The sequence below is a fragment of the Notamacropus eugenii genome, chromosome 2 (genome assembly GCF_028372415.1).
Source record: "Notamacropus eugenii isolate mMacEug1 chromosome 2, mMacEug1.pri_v2, whole genome shotgun sequence".
Lineage (NCBI taxonomy): Eukaryota > Metazoa > Chordata > Mammalia > Diprotodontia > Macropodidae > Notamacropus > Notamacropus eugenii.
Window position 1 is genome coordinate 513,706,270 of NC_092873.1, and position 17,818 is coordinate 513,724,087.

Genomic DNA, 17,818 nt, shown 5'->3' on the forward strand with positions numbered 1-17,818 from the left:
TGTGTGGCAGTCAGTACTTGAATGTCACTCACATTGGGGTTGGTTCAAAGAGGAAAGAATACACACACATATGTATATATATGCGTATATATATATGCACATATATACACACACACATACACACACAGAATTGGTTATAGAAATCTATATCATCCAATAGGAAAATAGTAAGGGATAAGAAATATGGTGAGAGGGATAATAAAAGGAGGTAGATTAAGGTTAAGCAGTGGTCAGAAGCAAGAGACAGAGAGAGACAAAGAGAAAGAGACAGAGAGAGAGACAGAGAAACAGAGAGAAAGAGACAGAGAGAGAGAAGGATAAATTGAAGTAAATAGGATGAAGGGAAATACGTAGTTATTAATCATAACTTTGAATGTCAATGGGATAAGCTTGCCTATAAAATGAAAGCAGTTAGCAGAATGGATTAGAAACAAGGATCCATTATATGCTGTTTCCAAGAGACACACTTGAAACAGAAAGACACACACAAAGTTAAAATAAAGGGCTGGAGCAGAATCTATTAAATTTCAGCTGAAGTAAAAAAGGTAGGGGTAGTAATCGTGATCTCAGAGAAAGCAAAAGCAAAAATAGACCTAATTAAGAAAGATAATCAGGCAAACTACATTGTTTAAAGGTGCCATAGACAATAGAGTAATATCAAACATTTTTAATAGTAAATTTCTCTGATAAAAGTCTCATTTCTTAAATATAGACAGAACTAAGTCAAATTTATAAAAATAAAAGCTGTTTCCCAAATGATAGTCAAAGGATATGAACAGGCAGTTTTCAGAAGAAGAAATTGGAACCAACTGTAGTCATATGAAAAAATACTCTAAATCACTACTGATTACAGAAATGCAAATTAAAATAACTCTGAGGTACCACCTCATATCTATTAGAAATGACAAATGCTGGAGAGGATGAGGAAAATAGGTACACTAATGAACTGCTGGTATAGTAGTGAACTGGTCCAACCATTCTGGAGAACAATTTGAAACTAGGCTCAGAGGGGTATAAAACTTGCATTCCCCAACCACTACTAGGTCTATATCACATAGAGATTTAAAAAGAGGAAAAGCACCTATGTGTATAAAATAATTATAGCAACTCCTTTTGTGGTGGTAAAGAACTGGAAATTGAGGAAATGCTCAATTATTGGGGAATGGCTGAAACAGTTCTGGCATATGATTGCGGTGGAATTCCACTGAGCCATAAGAAATGACAAGGGTGGTGGTGGTGTGGTTCAGAAAGGAAACATAGCAATATCTATATGAATTGATGCAAAGTAAAATGGGAAGAACCAGGAGATCACTGTGTATAGTAACAGCAATAGTGTAACGATGACCGACTGTGAAAGACTCTGATCAACATAACGATTCAGGACAATTTCATGGAACTCAAAATGAAAACATGCTGTCCAATTGCATAGAGAGAACTGATGAACTCTGAGTGCAAATTGAAGTATAATTTTCTCAACTTTTTTGCTTTTATTTGTTTTACAATATAGCTAATATGGAAATATGTTTTGTTTGATTTCAGGTGGATAATTGATATTATTTTGTTGGCCTTCTCAGTGAGTGGGAGGGAGAGAATTTGAAACTCAAAATTTAAAGAGAAAAGAATGTTTAAAATAACAGATTAGGAAAAAATTTTTTTTTGAGTTGGACCTAGAATTTCAATTCCTAGGGACAGTATTTCCTCTATCAGTGCAAATCAGCATGTTCTTTACAAATTATAATTGCAGAGAGTTGCCTAGAGCACTGATAGTTTAAATAACTTGCTGCTGGTCTCATAGCTGTATATGGCTGAGGGAGAACTTAAAACCAGTTCTGGCTGGTTCCAAAGCTAGCTCTCTATCCACTTCCCTATGCTACCACCATCCATCATCATCATCATCACCACCACCACCACCATCATCACCATCCAGAGACACTAAAGTCTGGAGCCAGTCCATGCTTAAATGAACTCACCTCAGCTCCCATCCCAGGTCCAGGCCTCACAGCCCACACACCAGAGATCTTTCCACACATATCCTCAAAGCCCACCTTCTTCTTGTTTCCAAGCACCCTTCCTTGCTCCCCATGTCCCCCAGGCATGGCTCCCTCAACAGATGGTGGGACCTTCAATAATAACACTGACATTTGGAAGCAGGGAAGGTTGTGGGGAAAAGCCAATAAATTCTAATTCAGACATGTTGAGTCTAAGATGTTTATGGGATTTTTAGTTTGTGTCCAAAAAGGAGTTGGTGATGCAGGACAGAAGGTCAGAAGAAATTTAAACTGGAGATATAGATCTGAGAGTCATCTGAGCAAATCACTTAACCTCTGTTTGCCTCAGTTTCCTCAACTGTAAAATATGGATAACAATAGCACCTACCTCATATGCCTCACAAGGTTGTTATGGGGGGCTAATGGCATCTATTAGGTGGCATAGGAAAGTTATTATTACCTTCATAGAAAAGATAACTGAACCCACGGAAGCTGATGAGATCAGCAAGGGATAACAAGGAGGGGGAAAAAGAAAGGGGTCCAGGAGAGAGCCTTGAAGGACACCTGTAATTAGCCAGCAAAAAATGGATGAAAATCCAGCAAAGGAGTCTGAGAATGAGACTGAGACTGAGAGAGGTAGGAGGGGAAAGAGAGGGCAGTGTCAAATGTTGGAGAGAAATAGAGAAAGGTAAGGATGGAGAAAAGCCATTAGATTTGGTGCCTAGGAGGTCCCTGGTAACTCTGGAGAGGCAGCTTCAGTTGAGTGATGAGATCAGGTCAGTTTGCTGAAGGTTTAGGTAAGAGAAAGGAGAAACCGCCAAGGAGAGATGGCTTTTTCAAGTTTAGCTGAAAAGGGAAGGAGAGATACAGGACAGTAACTGGCAGGGGTGACTGAATCTAGTGAGGAGAATTTTTGAAGACTGGAGGAGCCTTGAGCACGTTTGTGGACACCACGGAAGGAACCAGTAGATAGGAAGAGATTGGAGATTAGAGAGAGGGGGCTGATAGTGGAGGCAATCTCCTGGAGAATGGAGTTGGGGCCGAAACCAAAGGGACATGGAGAGGGGTGGGCTTTGGTGGAAAGAAGAGCTGCTTCATCAGAGACAGGAGTGACAGAGGAGATAGTAGGAGAAGGTATCTGGGTGATGTGAGATGAGGAGGTAGAGAGAAGCTCTCCAGGCAGTTTTCTGTGAAGCAGGACGGGAGGTCCTTTGCTAATAGAGTGGGAGGAGGGGAACTATGGGAGGCTTCAGGAGAGAAGAGAAGGTTTAGAGTAGCCTTTGCTGTTGAGAGAGAGGGAGAGGGAGAGGGAGAGGGAGAGGGAGAGGGAGAGAGAGAGGGAGAGAGAGAGAGAGAGAATCTATTAGGGAAGACCAGGAGCATTGCCTTGCTCAAGTGAGGGTCCAGCTGAGATTAGATAACATAAATTTTCAACGGACACAATTAGTTTTGTGACTTTCTTCACTGGCAGGCAAGTGGAAGGCCTCATTGAAGCAGCTAGGCATCCTGGGGGCAGATAGGCAGAATGTGCCAGCCAAGTCAGACCACTGGCACCAGACCACTACTTTCTCTTAGACCCTCCTAACGCCCCAGGAACACCCTCTAGATAACCACTATTGCTTTCAGCCTGGCCCTTCCAGCCATCATCCAGGGGAGCAACCCTCGTGGAGATGTGGCCCACCGTATGGCTTGGTAAGGGGTGTGGCTCCATCCCTGTCCCCTAAGCATCTGCCTCAAGTGCCACATCTACACACCTAGGAAAGCCAGTCCTCACATTGAATGGTTCAGTTATCAGAAATAGATGTGGCTATGTTCATGGAAATGACACTATTGATATCTACTCAGCCACAGAACACTAAGGACCACTGAGGCTTTCCCTAGCCAAGCTCCCCCATGCATTTTGTCTCCCCAATAGGATGTGACCTTCTTGAGAGAAAGAACTATCTTACATTTTCTATTTGTACCCCTAGCACTACACAGAATGCTCAGCACTCTTTTTGGTAAATTCATTCATTCATTTCCATCCATCCATCCATCCATCCATCCATCCATCCATCCATCCATCTATCTACCCATCCATCTACCCATCCACCCATTCACCTATCCATCCATCCATCTCCATCCAGTAATACCTGAGTAGGAGTGGAGGAGGCAAATAGTGGGGGGGGGGGGGGCAGTCCAGGGATGGGGTTTGGCAAAGCATGATGGGCCAGAAGGCAAAGGACTTGAGAGTGGGGAACAGTGTAGAGCCAAACTGGTTTGTTACAGGGTTGAGATTAGGGAGGGAGAAGATTATAGCCAGAGTGGGAATGATGGCCTAGAACAGAGCCAAGAGGGGAGAAGCTGGAGGTCATAGTGAGAGTGATAATCAGGCAGACAGAAAAATGAAATGATGATGATAGTCTGTGATCTGATGAGGGAATTTCAGAGCCCACAAACATGGAAGTAGAAGACTGGTGGGTAATGGGCACGATTAAGAGTATGACCATTTCTGTGCATGGTTAATGAGTAGGCTGCAGGGACTGGGCAGATGGCGGAACTGAGCAGGGAGGTTGTTTGCGAATCAATATGTATATTGAAGTCTCTGAGTCTGAGAGCAGGAACTGGGGAGAAGAGAGACTGAGCCAGCACTGACATCATTGAGGAAGGAAAGGGATTAGATTGGGGAGTCCTAGCTGTGGGAAAGGCGTCCGAAAAGAAGAAGAATCTTTGTCCTCTAGGCATTCATTGTTAGCTTGGGGAGACAGGGTTCCTACCCATGGAACAATTAGCAATGAACAGAAGACAGTACCAGATGACACACAGGAGATACTTAATATGTAGCATGTATGTATACTCTGGCCCCACTCTCTCAGGGCTAGGCACACTCCATCACCGTCTTGGTGCCAGGATATCCTGAGGGGTTTGTGGAGAAGTTTTTCTTTCTGCCATCGGCTCAAGGCCACCCCACCCCAGCTATGTTCCCACAATTTGTCAGAGGCCAGAGACAGACACCTCAGTTCTATTTAACCATTTAGTGTAGACTGACTTTTCCAAAGGTGTATTTACTTTCAAGATACAGCAGAAACAAATGTACATTTTTCCTTGTGCCAACTTTGTTTTCTAGGAGTGTAGGCTCAACACTTAGCTCAGTTACTCTGTAATATTGGTTCTACCAAGTTCATGTCCAGATATGTGCCAGAGAAGTTTTGTTCCATTGGGTTGGGGTCCCAAAAGTCACTTGAAGGTCATTCCCAAAAGTTGCTCCTTGATCCTTGGGGCACCAATACTGGGACCTGTTTCTCGAGGCCATAGGGGCACGAAATCATGACAGCAGAATCTCTCACTAAATGATGTAAGCACAGGAATCACCAAGCCCCCTCAGACTTCCATGAAGCAAGGAGGTGGCCAGGTGGGAAGAGCTGACTCAGGTATTTTTGGAGATGCCAATAGTTCCACCTACTCAACCAATTGAAAAATGTTCCGCCCAATGGAAAGGTTAGCCAACTGGCACCAGTTGGAGAATGTTGACGCATGCTCCACAATCCCTCCAGGGCCCTTCCCTTACACATCATCATGATCGTCCTGGAAACATCCTCCACATTGCATCAGCCGAGCCAGCTGATGGCTCTGCATGTTTACTGATCTTTCCCATTACAAAGAAATGGCTAGAAAACCAGAGAAAGTCCAAGTTGGAAGGGATATTAGAACCCATCAAGCCTCGGTCCTTTATCTTGTAAAGGAGGAAAGTGATCCCCAGAGATGGGAAGAAGCCTCAGGTCACACCCCGGGTCAGTGGGGGCTTGAATGAATGAATGAGTGTTCCCCAGACAGCTCAGAGGTGAGACAGCTCTCAGGGCGGGTTGGAGAAGGCCGGCAGGGCACATTCCAGTCCAGTGTTGGTCTGGTTGTGGTTCCATGTTGTTGTTGATTTGAAAAGCAAAACAAAACCCACAGTCAAACGAAAGAGGCCCTTTGTAGTGAATCCCAGCAGACACATAAAGTCAGCCTCGCCCACCAGAGGCCTGCAAGGGGAGGGAAAAACCAGTTTTCTGCCTGGCCCCCAATTCCTGCTAATGATGCCCAGCTGGCTGAACTCCCTGGGCCCCCCTTCTCCCTGCCAGCTGCCACTCCCCGTTTAACCCCTTCTTTCTCTGGATAGTTTGGCCAAGCAGAGAGGAGGCTTCCTGGGGGAGGGGGATGGGCCTGGTAACAAGATGCCGGTTTGAGGTGCAAATTCAAACAAGCCTTGGTGGTGGTGGTGGTGGGGTTTCATTTTTTCTCTTTTCTCAGATTGCTTCCTTCTTTTCTCCTTCCTTCCTTCCTTCCTCCCTCCCTCTCTCCCTCCTTTCCTCCCTCCCTCCCTTCCTTCCTTCCTTCCTCCCTCTCTTCCTCCCTCCCTTCCCTCTCTCTTCTCTTCTCCCTTGCTGCTCTCCCTCTTTCTTCCCATCCTAATCCTGAAATGAAATGGAAACTCCGCCAGCTGCCTGGGTGTTCTCTTCTCTGCCTGTTCCTTTTAATTATTAATGGAAATATGTTCTCATTGTATAAGTTAATATGACTTATCTGGATTGTATTAAGGAGGAACAAGAAGATTTAGTATTGATTCCTGAGCCATCCAGTTGAAAAGCACATCACCCCGTCCCTAATTACTCCCAGATAATTAATTACTGGGAGAGAGCTTTGGAGCCAGGCCATCCCCTCCCAGCAGAACTCAGGGATGCTGGGGAAGGATTTCCTTGGGCCTCTCTCTAGACCTTTCTTCACCCGGTTTCTTAGGGAATTTCCCAGCATGCTTCTGGGGTCTGGGGGACTGAAGTGGATGGTTGTGGGATTACTGTCGTCCAACCCATGACTCTGAGCATCCATGTGGACAGCAGGAGTCTCGTTCAGACCTTTCCTTGGTGCTGCCTAGCAGAACTGGATGTCTGGGTTCAATGATCCAGACTCTTTCAACTTTAGCTTCCTCACTTGTGAAATGGGTATTGTAATAGCAGCTACCTTTGCAGAGCTCAAATGAGATCATGATGAAAAGTGTTTTGTAAACCTTCAAATTCTTGGGAATGTGCATGATTCTTATTTCTCAGAATGATGGCTACAACTAACATTTACATGGTGGCTTCTATCTGCTGAACACCATGCAAAAATCTTTACCAGAATCACCTCATTGATCCTCACAACAACCCTGAGAGGTAGGTTTGTAACCATCCCCACCTCATAAATGAGCAAACTGAGGCAGACAGAACAAAGTGACTGGCCCAGGGTCACACTGCTAGTGCCTTGCCTTCCGCTGCCATCCGAGTTTTCCTCCAACTCCGAATCTATAATCCTAGCATACAACAGACATTCTTCATCTACTTTAGTTTCCTCTTATGGATTGTTAGGGTTGACATCTTTTGATATCTTTTAAGCAGTCACGGATCTTGTAGAAAAGGCCCTGTATTGTAGGGCTTAATGAACTCAGCACCAGCTCTTCTATCAAGAGGAGGATCTGTATGTATGCCCTTACCACCTACAGATAATCTTTCTTCCATTTGGATTTTGTACAGGACATCCTCCACACCAATATTTGGTGAATATATATGCCCCCCTTTTGTATGCCTCAGTGAAGACAACCAGAAGACTGTTGGATAGTTTTCTCTGTGGTCACCTCTGTTGAGGAATCTTGAGTGCTCTTAACACAGTGCAGGGGAGACTCCTTCTTGGGAGGAGTCTTGAGGGCTTTATTTTGCTCTAACAAGTCAAATACTTTTTTGAAGTTGACAAAAAAGAACCAGTAGATATATTCGAACCCTCTCCATCTTCAGTCAGTGGGGAAGATGTGGTATGCTGTAGAAAGCCCCTCTGCCTTCCTCTTCTCTCCTCATGTTTTCATCAAGGATATTGCAGAAATCATGTTCATGAAGGTTTTAAAGAGATGAGAAAATAGGTATGTGAGCTGGGATTCACTGATGCCTTTTAGGCATTCACTTTGTTTTGGTAACAATATGATCTATGATCTTTTCCGCTTTTTAAAGAATTTGCCCTTCTTTGTGATCTTGAAAATCAATCAGTGTCTGCAAAGCTCTCATCTCCGGCATGAAGTGCTTCTATTTCCACTGATCAAGTCTAATGAATTCTTCCATATTCCCAACTTGGTAAACCTTAAGCTTTATATGAATGTTAGTTTTTCTTCTTCTTCATAGGGGCCAACATGGTATACTGGATAGAGAGCCAAGTTCAAAGTCAGGAAGACCTGGGCTCGGGTCCTGCCTTTGACACATACTAGCCTTGGGACCCTGTTCAAATTGCTTCACTTCTTGGGGCCCCAGCCTCTCTCCAAGATTTCAGTCGCATTATAGCTGCTGATCTACATTGGCAAAGGGAGTTTCCTCATCCAGGAGATCCTCATGCCAATAAATCACAGGCCTGACTGTGGCTCTCCCCAGTCACTTTCCCAAGCGCCATCTTCCCATACATCTCATTGGGAGCCAAGGTGTACAACCGTTCACATATGGTGGTTTTCCAGTCCCTGAGCTAATATACATAGAAAAAAAATCATCCTGCAGGTGATGGTTTTAAAAGCATTCGGCATTGATTTTCAATATATCTCAAAGAGGAAAATTTCAAAATGGATGAAAAGATAATAAATAGTATTAACTGAAAAAGGTGATGGAGTAGATATTAACAATTACTGACCCACATGCTTCTCATCCCTATAAAAATTTTTATAAGACTAGCCAATGTACATATGCCTTGCATCCTTGATGAAAACATGAGAAAGGGACAGGTGAGGTTTTACAAATGATTTTCTTCATCAGATTACTTCTTCATGGTCACACAATTGAGTAAAAGTTGTAGAAAACATAAAAACCTATTTTGACTATTTTTGTTGACTCAGAATAAGTATTTGAAGCTGGACAGTAAACATTAGCCATGAAAGTTCTCTCCTCCAAGGGATCTCCCATACATAATGGTAAAATTAAACAAGATAACTTTATGGATAAGACCACAATGATCCTTGGAATATCGGCATTAAATAGGGTCTAGAACATAAATGTGTGTGTATATATATATATATATATATGTATATATATATATATATGTATATATATATATATGTAAACTGAGGGCATTTGCCACTGTCCTGGAAGATGTCCCTCACTGACAAGACAGAAATCTCTCTTCCCTCTGGATTCTATATCATAGGCTCATGGGATTTATGTGTAATAAGTGTGTATAGATTAATTAGTTCAGAGCTGGAAGGAGCTTTACGGAAAATAGATTCCTTAAAGATGGTGTGGTCCTTCAGAGGTTTTTGAGAATTACACTGTGCTGAATGCATCAGGTTCCAGAATAGCGTTAGATTTCCTGTCATTAAGAGAAGTTAGTCTGGCCATCCACACAGGAAAGACAAAGAGGATGAGACAGGCTCACTGGGCAGATGGAGCAGTGGTCCATTTGTCCTCCAGTGCATAATTCTAAGGCAGGGATTGCAGATGGATTATTTATAACTGAGTTAGACAGAGACAGCAGTCTAGAAGGTATAGGGTCAATTGTCACAGCATTTCCAAAGATCCCAAACTGCGTCCATCATAAGAGTCAATCTTCCAGTGAGGGCTGAGAATTATGGTACTCTCGACATTGGAGGAAACAGGTTACCATGACCCAAAGGACATAGGAAAGGTACAGTGGTATAAGCAGGCTACTATATATTCCCTGGGGTGATTGGCAAGAAAGAAAGAGTGGAAAAGATGCGAGGAAGGACATGGAGGACTGGAAGCAGAGGTGGGCAGTCATGGAGTGACACTGCTACTCATGGAGCATGAAAAGACCCCAAGGAAGGCCTTCAGAGCATGGAATAGCTTACGTTGGACAAGGAAGCATGGCGGGCTGCAACATGGTCCAGTAAAGGGGAACCTAACACTGATGACACCTACTGAAGGAGCCAGATGAACAGACTGATGGTGGACCACAACCAGGTAAGTGACAAATTCCCTCCTGCTGTCTTTGTGGACATGATAGAGAGATGGGGGCTAGACGGGAATACAGTTAAGTACATTTGGAATTCGTTGAAAAAATATATCCAAAGAATACTAGTCACTAATGGCATTTAGGTGGTGCAGCGGATAGAGTACCCCACCTGGAGTCAGGAAAACTCATCTTCATGCATTCAAATCTGGCCTCAGACACTTCCTAGCTGGGTGATCCCGGGCAAGTCACTTTACCCTGTTAGCCTCAGTTTCCTCATCTGTAAAATCAGCTGGAGAAGTAAATGGCAAACCACTCCTGTATCTTTGCCAAGAAAACCCCAAAGGGGGTCACAAAGAAATGCTCCAACCACAAAAGGTGGCACATCAGATAAAGTAATGACCTTGGAGTCAGGAAGACCCGAGTTCAAATACTGCTTTAGTTACTTGTGACCACGGGCAAGTCGTGTCAACTTTCTCAGTCTGAGTTTCTTCACCTGTAAAATGGGGATTAATAAGTGCGCCTGCCTCACATTGTGAAAATCAAATGAGATAGCATGGGCCAAGGACCTTGTAAATGTTAATTATTATTTTTACTGTTAGTAATGGTTGATCTTGAATTGGAGGGGAGGGCAGTCTTTAGCGAAGTGCCCTAGGGATCTAGCCTCGACTGTCATTAAGCTATTAAAGCTTAAAACTGCACTAAGATTTTTGGGATACCCTAAGGATGCATGGAATAGGCATGTACACAAATCAATATACGCACATACATGTTTTATATTGTCTTGCTTTTCCACTGTTATTGATAAAACATGCTAATGAAAACATTTTATACTTTCTTAAGTCCCTTTACATCCATGACCTCAGTGGCTGCCCATACAATTCCTGGAGGCTGGGGACTATTCCCACCTAACAGATGAGAAAGCTGAGGTACAGAGAGATAAAATTAACCTGGCCAAGGTCTGACAGCGAGTCAGTGACAGAAGCAGGAGCTGATCTCAGTGCAAGATTCTTCCCACTGTACATGTTCAAAGCCAGGAATGTTCATTTCCTTATGACTCCCTCACCCCTGCCCCTAAGCCTGGGGCTTAGGAGGAAGCCCCAGGACACCCTTTGTTCCAGTTAGCTTCTCACCGCTGTTTCCCAAGACACAGAGGGGTGCAGTCACTGTTTGCAAGTTTCCAGTTTTTAATGCTTTCTTGTAAAACTGAACATATAAAACCAGCTGAGGAAATGGATGTCAGTTCTGTACAATTTATATACATGAGGTCTGTGATCTTAAAATTAAAAAAAAAAAGTCCAGATAATTTCAAGGAGGGTCCCTGGCTGTCTCTGGCATCCAGGGGAGTATCCTTTCTGGTCACTGTGTCATCTACTTGGGCAGGGACTCATGGGGGTCTCCTTCTGTGGCAACATCCCCATGAGGGGCCAGGTGCACGGCTCCCAGCCTATCCGTGGCTCCCAGGAAGGGAGTTAGTGTTAGGTTGGGAAGCTGGGGGTCTGTCTGGGCTTGGGTTTATTGGAGCTCATACAGGCTTCCAGCCCAAGCTACATATGCGGGCCTGGAAGACCAGGCTGGGCCATAGCATGGATACAATGAGAGGGGGTGAGATGGGGGACCTCGCTGGGGCCAGGCTGGGCCTTAGGTGTCAGTGTAGATGGAGGGGAGGGAATTCAAACAGGGGTCAAATGAGCCATTGGGGAAGAAGCCACTCTCTTCTGGGCTGGTGGTACCTGCTTCCTGGGGTCCACATGGGCCATCAGGCAGGGTGTCATAACCTGGCCAGAGAGAAGAGAAAAGAACATGAAGTCAGTCGGTCAACAAGCAAATGCTTAAGTGACAGGAACTGATGTTCTAGTAGGGGAAAGGAAATGTAAACAGCTCTGTACACCCATGGTATGCATCAGGTAAATTAGAAGTAATCTCAGAGGAAAGGAACTAGCCTTGATTAGGCCTGAGAAAGGGCTCTTGCAGAAGATTAGATCTGAAGAAAGCCAGAAGGTGGAGAAGAGCAGGGAAAGCATTCCAGACATAGGGGACAGCCAATGCAAAGGCATGGCACTGGGAGATGAAGTACTACATACATTCAGTTGTTCAGTGTACCTGGATCCCACAGTTCAGGGAAAGCTATGAAGCAGAAGAAGACATGAAAGGTAGGAAAGCAAGGAAAGTACTTGGCAGACTGTGAGCAACCAGAGGACAGGGTGTGACATCTACTAGACTTACCCAGTATCTAGGTCCCCACACAGAGCATGTGCTGAGGGAGCCCAGATTTGTGCCCAGGCTCTGACACTGATAGCTGTGTGCCCTGGAGGGTTTCCCACCTAGAAGGTATCTTTTACCCCCTGGTCACTCCCACCCACCCAAGTCTTCTTTTTTCTTCACAACCCAGCTCCAGACCTGTCTCCTATAGAACATGCTGACTGTCTAGCCAACCCTGGGCTACTCCCTATCACTCCATATTCCTCAATCAGCTTTCAAGAGCTCTGAATGAGAAAAGAACACCATTCTGCCCCTTGTTCTGGATCTCCCCAGCTCTGGGCTTTAAGACCCAACTCAGGTCCCTCTTTTCCAGAAAGCCTTGTGAGAGGGCTCCAATCAGTGCCAACATTCCCTTCTGGACTTCCCCTGGCAGGGATAAACACATATTTCTGTGTTACAGTCTTCTTGTCTTGTCTGCTGGTCACAGTGTAAGCTCCAGGAGGGCAGGCCCCCTGCCTCACCTAAAAACCCTGCCTTCCTCCGTCCTAACACAGGGCTCTGCTCTGCATACAGCTAGCATGTAGTAAAGACGAGTGACTGAAATGGATCAGCCTTGTACCAGATTATAAGCTCTGTGAGGGCAGGGCGGATGTTTCCAAACTGTTGGATCTTATCCATGTGTCTTGCCCAGTACAGGGCTTTGAACACAGTAGATGCTTCACAAATGCTGTGTGACTAGTAGGTCCAGACACTCATTGACCTCCCTCGAACGCCCGAGTTGCGCCCTGTGAGGAGCAGTGTCATTTACCTTGGGCTGGCAAAGGGGCGCTGAGGGTGTGATAGCCATTGGCCCGAAGAGGGTTGAAGCCATGGGGTTCTCCTGCCAGGCTGTCCCCGCCAACACTGCTGCTGCCGCTGCCACCCACTGTCTCCACCGCCCTGTAGCAATCGCCATAGTGGAAGCAGTTCTGGATGGAATGGAAACTGCCTTGGTAGCCTGGGGAGGGAGCGCGGTGTGAGCAGTCTGCACATACACCTTTCCCACGCCCCAGAACTTCATCCAGAGCGGCCTGGCCTTCTTGGCTGCTGTACCCCTACAGGCAGGCTCTGGGGACAGCTCTGGATTCAGCTCAGGGGGACAGGCAAGGTCGATGCCAAAGGGGATGCCAAAGAGATGCCAAAGAGATATGCCCAACACTTTGCAATTTAAAAGACTACAACACCGGCTGCTCTCAGCATTCCCTGTCCTCCCTTCCGTATGCATCCTTACTGTCCCTGACTCCTGAACACACCTCCCAACATCAGAGTCCATACTCCAGGTCTGGCCTGTCCTCCCTCCCTGTCCACACCTGATGACTCGCACTCAAGCCTTTATATGCACCACTGGTGGGGGCTCTTTTCTGACCTCCCCTTGGTACCCAGGTTTCCGGAGGATATCATCCAACCCACACCCCTAATGTTTCTTTCTCTGTTTTGGTCTAAACCTGTGATTTTCAAGGACAGAAGAATTCTGGCTCTCCTCACTGATGTAATTAGGACATCAAAAAGTTAAGTGATTTGCCCAGTAACTATGTACCAGAGGCAGGATGGGCTTGGGTCTCCTTGACCTAGAGTAGGACTCTCTACCCACTCTGCCACCAGATACTGCCCACTAGTCATCTCTTTCTACCTAATCATCCCTTCCTAAGTCATGAGCTCCATGAGGAGTGGTTGATTTAGACCTGTGACCTTTGTGATACTGGGCAGGTCCTGTAACCTATGGACCTCAGTTTCCTTATTTGTAAAAAAGGAGCCATTGGACCACAGGGCCTCTCAGGCCCCTCCCAGGGAAGACCCAGCCCAGCTGCTGCCTTAGCTTGGGTTGCTACATTATGATGCTACTGGGCTAGGAGGTAGGAAGCAGGGAGAACATTTCAGTGGCTGTATAATTTTTCCCTCTAAAATATTAAACATGCAGTTATTACATGTGGTAATGTTGTGGTCTGAAAACAGGCTTGGCTTTCTTCCTGTGTTCTCAAATTTCCCTAACCTTCATTCATTGCTAGGAGAATTCCCCTTGGCTGTAAGTGCCCATCTGAGTGGTCAGGAGGCAGTGAGGTCCCCATTACCAGAGGTGTTCAAGCCTGATCCCTGGCAAATGATGCCCTAGAAGGAATCGATTCATCAGGGAGGGGGCACAACTGAACAAGCCCAGAGGGGTATTTGGGATTTGATGCCAGGAGGGCTCTCCATGACCTAGTCTTGGCAGGCGCTGGGGAGGAGCCTGGGTCAGGGGAAGGATCAGGGAGGGGGAGGTTCACTCCTCTGCTCTCCCTGTCCCCAGGCTCAGCTAGGCTACAAAAATATGAAGGCAATCGAGAATCGAGGGCTGGCTAGAGGGGGAAGTGTGGTTTTCCTCTTTGAGATCTGAGCCTGAGAATGGTAAAATCTGTTTGTAACGCTTTCAAACCCCAAGTCGGCCTGGGAACTTATTTCTGCTGCTGGCAAAGGCCCCTCCACACACTCCCTGTGGTTTTAGGGTGATTTCCCTTGTTATAGGAACATAATCATGTATTGTTTGGTGACATCATAAAGCCAGGCCAACTTAGGTCTTTCAAATGGAAGCAATAATGGGACAGCAAGATCAGTTAAAATAAAATGTCAGAGTTGGGAGGGGCCTGAGAGATGTCAGGGCTGGAGGGGCCTGAGAACAAGGGATGTCAGGCTGGGAGGGGCCTGAGGACAGGGGATGTCAGGGCTGAGGGGCCTTAGAACAGGGTATGTCAGGGCTGGGAGAGGCCTGAGAACAGGGGATGTCAAGGCTGGGAGGGACCTGAGAACAGGGGATGTCAGGGCTGGAGGGGCCTGAGGACAGGGGATGTCAGGGCTGGGAGGGGCCTGAGAACAGGGTATGTCAGGGCTGAGGGGCCTTAGAACAGGGGATGTCAGGGCTGGGAGGGGCCTTAGAACAGGGTATGTCAGAGCTGAGGGGCCTTAGAACAGGGGATGTCAGGGCTGGAGGGGCCTGAGGACAGGGGATGTCAGGGCTGAGGGGCCTCAGAACAGGGTATGTCGGGGCTGGAGGGGCCTGAGGACAGGGGATGTCAGGGCTGAGGGGCCTTAGAACAGGGGATGTCAAGGCTGGCAGGGGCCTTAGAACAGGGGATGTCAGGGCTGAGGGGCCTTAGAACAGGGGATGTCAAGGCTGGCAGGGGCCTTAGAACAGGGGATGTCAGGGCTGAGGGGCCTGAGGACAGGGGATGTCAGGGCTGAGGGGCCTTAGAACAGGGGATGTCAGGGCTGGGAGGGGCCTTAGAACAGGGGATGTCAGGGCTGGGAGGGGCCTTAGAACAGGGGATGTCAGGGCTGAGGGGCCTTAGAACAGGGTATGTCAGGGCTGGAGGGGCCTGAGGACAGGGGATGTCAGGGCTGAGGGGCCTTAGAACAGGGGATGTCAAGGCTGGCAGGGGCCTTAGAACAGGAGATGTCAGGGCTGAGGGGCCTTAGAACAGGGGATGTCAAGGCTGGCAGGGGCCTTAGAACAGGGGATGTCAGGGCTGAGGGGCCTTAGAACAGGGGATGTCAGGGCTGGGAGGGGCCTTAGAACAGGGTATGTCAGGGCTGAGGGGCCTTAGAACAGGGGATGTAAGGGCTGGAGGAGCCTGAGGACAGGGGATGTCAGGGCCGGGAGGGGCCTCAAAGATCATTTAGATGCACCTTCTAATTTTACAAAAAAGGTAACTGCGGCCCAGAGCAGCTCAGTGATTTATGCAGTGAGTTTCTATGCTGACAAGCCTAGTGTCTGCAGAGTCTGGCATCCTGCAGTGAAGGTCAATGGGCCCAGCACCATCCCCTGCTGCTGTCTTCTCTCCTCGATAGCTCTTTATGCCTGCCCAGGTCCCGCATGCTTTGCCTAGGCCATCTTCCCTGGGCAATGAGCCTGTGCTGATGCCCGAGGTCTGGGGAACATCATTACCCCTTGGGGATGCCCATATTACATCCTCAATAACTATAACTTTGCCACAAAAGAGATACCACTCCCACCCGCCAGACCCCTTCCACAATGCCCCATCTGGCTTGGGCACCATGAAGCCTCTGCCCCCTGCCCCCCAAGGCAGTCCTCAAAAGCCTGTCTGCATCCCTCTCTATGATGCCTGTCCAGTGGGGCTGTGTGTTCTGATAATTCTAGGGGCCTGAGATTCCAAGAAGTCCCCATCAATTCTGTCAGGCTTCCTTTAGAACTTTAGAACCAGACAAAATGGGACCCAGGAGGCCCGTGGCCCCAAGGAGTGCCCCAGAGACAAGGCGATGTCCTGAACGTGGCCTGAAGGGTTATGTGACTCCTCACCTGAGGAGGCTGGTGTGGGGGAAGGCCTTGGACACCTTCAGGGAGTTCTGGTTAATTATTATCACTACCGTTTTCCATGTTTGTATCTTTCCTTCTTCTAGAGTCCCCCAGGCTGGGCCACGAGCTCCCCCCAGGAGATGCTCAGGGAGCAAATGGTCACCATTCTTACCTTGAGGAGGCAGCGGGGGTGCTGCTGCTGGGTTCTGAAACGCTGGGTACTGTTTGCTAGAAAGTGTTGAGAAGGGCTGCCCTCCGGGAGGGTGGCTCTGTGCAGGTGGCAGGGGGTGTTTCTGCAGGAGGGCAGGTGGGAGAAGCGCTTTCAGCGGAGTGAGAATGCTAGGAGTGAACCTGGAGAGGGAAAGAGAAATGGGCGAATTGTGGACATGAGTCACAGCCCAGAGGTGGCCATGGTGGGGTGAGTTTCTTTCAAGGTCCTTTGCTGGAAGAAATCTGGATTTCTTCTGACATCCAAGTGCAGATTTTTAAAAGCCATAAGAGATAGAATGAAAGGGCAAGAGATGCTTGATAGAACACAGTCTGAAGGACTGGAGAAAGCCTCTGGATGCCAAGTGCTGCCCAGAGGCACGGCCACGTACTTCCATCGCTGACATTCAGGGCTCAGGACTGCAATGTTTAATTTTCAAAAATCCCTTTAATCTCTGACTTTCTGTGCTCTGAATTTCTGAGTTCTCACGTTCTATTTTCTCTCCATTTAGATCCTGCATTTTTATGTCCGATTCAGTACTTTCTGTTCCAAGTTCATCTGTTCTAAGGTCCCTCTTACTTCTGATGTTTTAAGCTCTCCTAATCCCCCTCCCCCAACTCTGGTCATTCTAGGGATCTACATGGTCAGGATTTATTCTGAAGTTCACAGGAGCCTTGACAAAGGTCTCTGCTAAGCCCTCCCCTTTTCAAAGAGCGATCGTCCCTCAAGGACTGGCTGATCCCCAGGTGTGAGCAAGCCCTTCTCTTCCTAGGCCTTCTTGTCTTCAGCACTCTGGGGAGTAAGACTAAAAATGTCTAATCACTGTCGGGCTGCATAAGCAGCGAACTCATTAGCACTAATGACGAGGCTCTGATACCAAGTTTAGAGTTTCAATTTGTTTCAATCAAGTGAGTATTTTCCCCTGTGCCATTGAGAAGGAACACAGAGGGCTCCTCTGGCTGGGGGCCAGGCCTGAATCCCAGCCAGCTTCCACATCCCCTGCCCTCTGGCTCCAGAGGCCACCTCTGACATGGACTGGGCTGCCCTGCTCCAGCTTCCCAGGGAAACTGTGATGTCATCAGTGGTGAAGGGCCCTGGACGAGGCTTTGGGAACCGAGCAAGCATCAGCTTTGTCACTGGCTGGCTGTACAGCCTCAGCCAAGCCAT

At 47.1% G+C, this 17,818-nt stretch overlaps 1 protein-coding gene and 1 non-coding gene across 3 annotated transcripts in view; both read right to left on the reverse strand.

Moving 5' to 3' along the window:
* Positions 1 to 2,053: 2,053 nt before the first annotated feature.
* LOC140530630 (Z6 small nucleolar RNA) lies at positions 2,054 to 2,134 on the reverse strand. Its single transcript, XR_011976058.1, has one exon. It is a non-coding gene; the product is annotated as a Z6 small nucleolar RNA (small nucleolar RNA).
* Positions 2,135 to 11,086: 8,952 nt separating this feature from the next.
* Positions 11,087 to 17,818, reverse strand: part of GLIS1 (GLIS family zinc finger 1) — a 249,851-nt gene continuing 243,119 nt past the window's right edge. For both annotated transcript variants that reach the window (XM_072649517.1, XM_072649516.1), the window contains 3 exons: positions 16,616 to 16,794; positions 12,928 to 13,116; positions 11,087 to 11,695 (listed from right to left, as the gene is read on the reverse strand). In XM_072649517.1, the coding sequence (XP_072505618.1) occupies positions 11,559 to 11,695; positions 12,928 to 13,116; positions 16,616 to 16,794 (505 nt within the window). In that variant the 3' untranslated portion in view covers positions 11,087 to 11,558. The remainder of the gene's footprint in view (positions 11,696 to 12,927; positions 13,117 to 16,615; positions 16,795 to 17,818) is intronic.